Source organism: Olea europaea, chromosome 2 (assembly GCF_002742605.1).
Source record: "Olea europaea var. sylvestris chromosome 2, O_europaea_v1, whole genome shotgun sequence".
Taxonomy (NCBI): Eukaryota; Viridiplantae; Streptophyta; class Magnoliopsida; order Lamiales; family Oleaceae; genus Olea; species Olea europaea.
The window spans coordinates 6,275,441-6,282,374 of NC_036238.1; the positions used below are offsets into that span (position 1 = coordinate 6,275,441).

Genomic DNA, 6,934 nt, shown 5'->3' on the forward strand with positions numbered 1-6,934 from the left:
GGTCAATTGTTCCAACATTCATTGAGATTTCAATTTCAACATTTATAGCAGCCTTAATTCTACCATTGATTGAAAAGATTGGTAACCTGAGCCATAACTTGATGGTGTTTTGGTTATAAATATAAATGGGTTTTGGTCCTCAAGCTCAATACCTGAAAATACAATATACATCATCAATTTAGAGTGTAAAGAGCTTGGAAGTGCCATTACCTAGAACAAAGAAGAACTTTTGGAACAACATCAGTGACCGGAGGTATGAATTTGATTCGTGAGATTTTTCGATTTTTCAATCCAATTTGTTTCTGCATAATTGTTTGGATCAATTTTTATCTAATAGAAACTAGCAGCCACATACCTCTGATATTTAAGTTGATAAAATTGTTAAAAACGTACAGTGAGAATAGAAGAAGAAATTTCCAAATACGTTCCTCTCTTTTTTTTTTTTTCTCTTGTTCCTTCGTTTTTTTCCTATTGCTATCTTTTCTTCTCTATATCCACCAGATTTATACCATTGTTTTTGTGCTACAGATTTATACCATTGTTTTTGTGCTAAACTATAAAATAAACCTTTGATGGGGGAACATACTGAAATATTCTCACTTTTGCTACACAAAGATACTGAAATATTTTCACTTTTGAAATCGAGAATATCTTCAATGATTTGTTGTTATTTTCCAGTTATGCCGTTCTTTTTTACCCAAAGATCAAGATTAGATCTTCAATTGATTGAAATCTTGTATTTCCCAACTGGATTTGTCCAAAATTGTGATGAATTCCTCTCTTTCTGTGTAAGATTTTATGAATTCTATGGTATAAGAGGTTTTGATAGGTGAATGGTATTGTTATGTATTTATAAGGGTCGAAATTAGATCGAAATTCAAGTTGAAATCAATTTCCAAGAGGTAGTCGACTCAAAATAGAAAACTACCCCATCAGGTCCAAATTGAACCATGCGTAAGCACGGGTGTGGACCTTGCACATGCATGGCTTATACCTTTTTGCTTCAGTCTCTGCAAGAATGTGCCTTGCAAACGCATTAGTAAGGGTGGTGCGTATGCAACACCATCATGTTTGGGCTTTTGCATTTTAGTCCAAGTTTTTATTCGATGTTCAGCTTGAGTCCTTTTTTCGTGCAATTTTCATCCTTTAACTTTTAATTTAATCCAATTTCAAGTTTGGAGTTTTCTCTGCTGTTCCTTTGCTTTATTTTTCCTATTGCTATTTTTTCTTCTATATTTCCATCGGATTCATACTGTTGTTTTTGTGCTAAACTGAAACAAACAACCAAAATAAAATAAACCTATGATGGGGGAAACGTATGGAAATTTTCTCATGAGTATCTTCAAATAACATATTAGTGAAATAAAATAACTTAGTTTCCAATCCATGGTATTTTTCCATGATGTTTGAACTAGGAAATATCCAATCCTTCATGACATACCAAAGTTTTGATTTACGATCTTCTGTAGAATTAAGTTCCCAGCCCTCGTGGATTTTCTGTTACAATTATTTGCATGCTTGCTTAAATCTTGAATGGTTTTCAAAAATCCGTTCACCTTCTTTTGAATCTCCTCCACTGCAATAACCATTGAGCCCTCCTCCCTCATAGCTGAATCTACACTCTCCAATAACGCCTCAATCTCATTCCGAAACCTGTCAACATCCATTTTCTCTATAACAGTCCCAATACACATTAAACAAATTATCACCCTTTTCGCTCTTAAATCAATCATGCGCTTCTTAAAAATCGAGTCAAGCCATTTCACCATTGTCCATGAAGGCACAGTGGCTGCCGCAGCCAGAGCTGTCACTACAGGCGGGGCGATGACTGCAGCTGCCGCCACCGAGCATGTCAAGACCGAGGCAAATGCACAGATAGATATCACATTAGAGACTTTCCTCCTTATCTTCATTTTCCCCAACTTCTTGTCTAATTGTCTCTTCTTTGCTTCCAATTTCTCTGTCATCAAATCTTGCTGCTTATTAACCGAGGTAAAGAGTTCCAAGAACTCTATGAAGGGATCCACTGCCGCCTTTAAACTCCTTAGTTCCTCTAAAGTTCTCGGATAAATTTTCACACCCCCTTCTCCCGAAATACTGTAATGTTCTTCCTTAAATACTCGAAGAGCTACATTCATTATCGACTCGATATGACCACCACGCTTAAGACAGACATCTAGGGCGGTGCAGAATTTTAAGGTTTGATGATGTTTTTGGAAATAATAATCAACAAGATTCGATAATTCGATACTGTCTTTCTTATTTTCGAGAAAGATTTTTACCACTTCTGGGTCTATTTCAAGAAGGTATTCAGTGACTTCCTGGATAGACTTGAGGGAAAGGGAGGGAACCAGACGACCAAGGGCTATGGAGTTAATGGCCCTCGTAAATTCCGGGAAGTCTCCTCTGTGTTGGAGCTGGAGGTCGTTTGAGCTTCTGGCTTCCTCCGGTACTGGTAGCTCCGGCGGCGGCATGAGGTCGCTGCAGCTGTATTGCTCAGTTCTGATGATCATGTGATTGCCGTTTCTTAACCAATTCTTGAATTTTACTTTTCTGAAAAGGGAAGGATTGCTATAATTTTTCACTTCACAGACAGTCAAATGAATGTGATATTTTATAGTCATCTGGTTCGTGGGGATGAGGATATTTCTTAATCATTACGTTTATCGACGTGTTCAAGATTGGTGTCCTTTTTTCGTGGCAAATCTTTCGTGGAAATTGTTCTTCTTTTAGTCTTGAGTTTACTTCGATCATCTGATCGTTGGCTAGTCTAGTATAAAGTCATCCAATGGCAGTCGCAGCAATTTTTAGGAAATTTAAGACGAGAAATGCCGGCGGAGTAGTAGAAACGAGTTCAAGAAGCTGCACTGCTGCAATCAAAGTAATTATCTAGGAATCAGATGGAGCTCTCCTCGAAATATTGAAGTAATTACAGTTGTTCGCAGTGGTCAAATTGATTATCTTCTCCAATGATCTCGCATGTGAAACACTTGGAAGTGCCACTTACGCCAACTAAAATTCCTTACCTAATTATAGGCTTCTGGGTTGTTGGGGACAAAGATCTTTCTCAATCATTACTTTCCAGGTTGGTGTCCTATGTTGTGGCAAATCTTCCTGTGGAAATTGTTTTTCTTCAGTTTTGACTTGACTTTCGAGTTTCGAGCATCTGTGTCGGCGGCTGTCATAATATTGTTCAAAATCGTTATTTGGTAAGTGGGCCTTAAATGGGCCATGTGGATGGATGAAATGTGGATTAAATTTGAACTCAAAACTTGGGAATAGATTTTTGGGAAGAAAATCATATCTACCTAATTAAAATATAATAATTCATTTTATAAAATAAAATCCAAATAATTACCCAAAATACTTTAAAACCTCATTAGAATCGGAAAAGTACGGAATAATAAACTTTCCTTTTTGTATATATAACTGGAAATTTTCGAAGACAGGGAAAACGTGTGGAATTAAATTAAAAACCATAACATATGTATATTCAATTTCAAAATTAAATTTCTTGCTACAATAATATTAATAAATGAATTGAGAATATCCACCATCGGAGGTTTAGAAACATTCATATGACAAAATATTTCTTCAAGCCAGTGCATCTATTTATAAAATCTTTCTTCGAGGACGGACACTAAGATATATGTTGGACCCTCTTGCAAAAAACCATGTTTCTATTTTTGAGGATGTAGTTCGGACAAGATGTTTCTAGAACACATTGACAAGGTAGGACATTCTTAGGATACATTATGAACGTACAGTAGATATGCTTAAGAACACTTAGGAATCAAAACATGATGATTTCATTAGACTCACTGTCATCGACCATGAAGGATTGATTTCATTGAGGTAATCATCATGTTTGATGTTCGACGAGTGTTCAAGTTGAATTGTGTCTCAGAAATAATTTGCAAAATGATTACAGGTAATATGTTCATATCAAACTTTTAACCAAGATTTCTGCAACTTTGGATACTCCATATTATCTATGTTTTTTAGTTCTATTTTCTTTTGGTCATTTTTTGGATATAAATGTGTTTCTTGACCAGTAGCAATGGAATGATCGGGGGTTGTTTACTACCTTGCTGTAATTTAACATATACACACTTAAATCGTCGCTTGAAATATAACTGAGGTATACATATCACATCTGACTCACAATGTTTTTAAAGCATTGGAACATTGATCAGTCGAATCTTGTTACATATGTTAATGTGATATATTCTTTACTTTTGATAAAAATATAATTGTTATATTGTTTGATTTTCACTTTCCACTCTGAAAGTTCTAATTAGTCTATTTATTTATTTATTTAGACCCAATTATAAAAATAAGCAATTAACAAGCAACAAGTTAGTTTTAATTGTTTCTAAATGATAAGTCAATCAAGTTCAATTATTCCTATGGTTTGAATGCCATAATTAATAATTAAATTAGTAAAGAATAACAAAGATGATCACGAAGAAACTCCAACTAAGTAAAAACTTTGAGCATTTTGTTAGTCAGTAGTCCACTATAAATCAAAATAAATTTTCAGCACGGACCAGGCCCGTCTATCCCCACAAAACTTCTAACTTCAATTCCTATAGTCTCCCTTAATCCTACAAGAGGTGTGCTCCTTCAAAACAAATTCCTACTCCCAGTTTATACATTAGCCCTCCTAGACTGTGCTTCTGCAATAGCTTCCGTTCCCTATTATCGATTTATCTTCAGGAGATTAAATGAAGAATTCCTCGTTCCTCAGCGCCTCTTTCCAGAACTCTAATAACTCTAAAGACTAATTGGCGAAGGTAGGTTTGGTGTTTGATCAAGATCATGTGTGTTTTGATCTGAAGTTTACTATGAATGTGTATAGCTCGATCACCAAATCTAAGTTTGAATGAATCTATGAATCAAATAATATGGTGGTTGAATCTTGAAATCAATGAAAGTGATTTGGATCTTCGAAGGAATGATCTCTATAGAATAATTATGATTCCACAAGCTTTGGGACCTTCATAGGGAATGATATATATAAGGAAAAGTGTTTGAGATGAAAAGGAAATGAAAATTCAGTGTTTAAAACAAAACAAAATTTTGAAATCGACCCCTCGCTCAAGCGGTAGGCTAGCGATACACAAGCTGCTGCTGAGTAGTCGTCGGTATTTTCATCACAACTTTCTCTCCCAACATCAGATTGAAGTGATTCGAAAATTCCTAACTCAAATGGCTAAAATTCCTCTAGAATTAGCATTCTCTGAAGTGTTTTCTGTGTGAAAATGTGTTGCATGAATGGAGGGATAACGTCAAGAAAATATGTAGATTTACATTTCAAATGTTATTAAATCAATGTGTAGTTTTTCACATAACTTAATTTAAATAATAAAACTATTAGCAACCATAAACTAAAAATCTTAATACCTTGTCATCAATGGTAAAACTCAGATTTAGGTATATAGAAAAGAGGATAAGTGATTGGGGGTGGCCAGCATCAAGAACAAATTGGATGATATTAATTTCTAATGACATTTACTAATTAAGCAATAATATCCTAATTAGCCTATTAACTTATTTAGTCCTTAAATCAATTCAATTAATTTAATAAATTTCCATTATTAACTATCTTGTCATTATTAAATTATTTTACACCAAGTTCACTAAAGACAAATATCTTCCAACTTGATGTCTAGGTTCAATACAAAATCTAAAGTGCATTATTTAATTTAACAAGAAATAAATAAAATATAGACATTATAATTGAATTCTACAACCAATATAGTTATTCACGATTACAATAATTTAAACAACACAATAGTAAATATAACATTAACGGAACTAATCAAGATAGGCATAATAATCACAAGGAATAAGAACGCAGCATTACACTAAATATATCCAAGAACTTTGCAAACTATTATTTGAGCATCTTCTTTTACAATTTGTGAGAAATGGGATGGGAGACACGTGTTTCAATGGGAACAACTGTCTTAACTTGTGACTGTCTCAATTATTCTTTGAGATTATTTTTACGAATTGTTTGATTAATCCACTTGCTCCTCATCTGTGAAATGTACCATTGCATTTGACATCATCTATCTCTCAACTATAATTTCCTGAAATTTGAGCCCCACTCTATATAGTAATCACTTGAACTATTTCACCTTTAGGCCTTTTTCGAAGCCTTTGAAAAAAAGGGGAATATGAGGTATGTCTACTCAAATTGGAGTTTGAGCTTTCACACATAGATCTTCTTTTATTTCATTCTCTAAGATACTTATGGTCATTAGTTTGAGATTTGTCTTAATGTCACTTGATAGGATACCAGGTGGTCTTTCTCAAAGTATCCTGACTATTCGTCCCATCCAATTTTTCAAATTTTTTTATAGCAAATCCTTGAATCTACAAGTTCTTCACGATCTTTTGTATGAATTTACCGAATGTTTTTACAAGCGCAATCCCACCCATAAAATTTCAAATATTAAGAAAAGCTTTGGGAGTTCACCAACAATACATTAAGGAGGAGAACACAAGGATTAATTTGTTCATTTATACAAGCAAAGTGTACTACATTAATTCACACTAATGAATATCTAAAGCAATCACTCACTTTTATGGTTAATGTCTATTTTTCTTTTGCTAAGCGTACTCATCTGCCCTACATTAATTGTGGCACAATGCCTCTAGGTTATCTGTGTTTGACATCAAGAAAATTATATAATTTTTCTTGAATACCTCCACAACTTTTCTTCCAATGTCGAGTTTGTTGTGGGCCTACCTGAAAACTCCATTTCCATATGAGTTTTGTGGACCTTAATTCCACTATTCACCTATCATTTTTTCTTTCCTTATTGAAGATTAGATGACACCAACAAACATAGGAAAAATAAAAGTAATATTATTCATAGCAATAGTCATCTTATATGACAGTATAATATTTTAGTTGTAGTTA

At 34.0% G+C, this 6,934-nt stretch overlaps 1 protein-coding gene across 1 annotated transcript; it reads right to left on the reverse strand.

The window, feature by feature from the left end:
- Positions 1 to 1,153: 1,153 nt before the first annotated feature.
- Positions 1,154 to 2,624, reverse strand: LOC111371671 (UPF0496 protein 1-like). The gene is made up of 3 exons (XM_022993794.1): positions 1,557 to 2,624; positions 1,442 to 1,497; positions 1,154 to 1,271 (listed from the first exon to the last, which is right to left on the reverse strand). Exons 1-3 carry the CDS (start codon positions 2,622 to 2,624, stop codon positions 1,154 to 1,156), a joined length of 1,242 nt encoding a protein of 413 aa, XP_022849562.1.
- Positions 2,625 to 6,934: the final 4,310 nt, after the last annotated feature.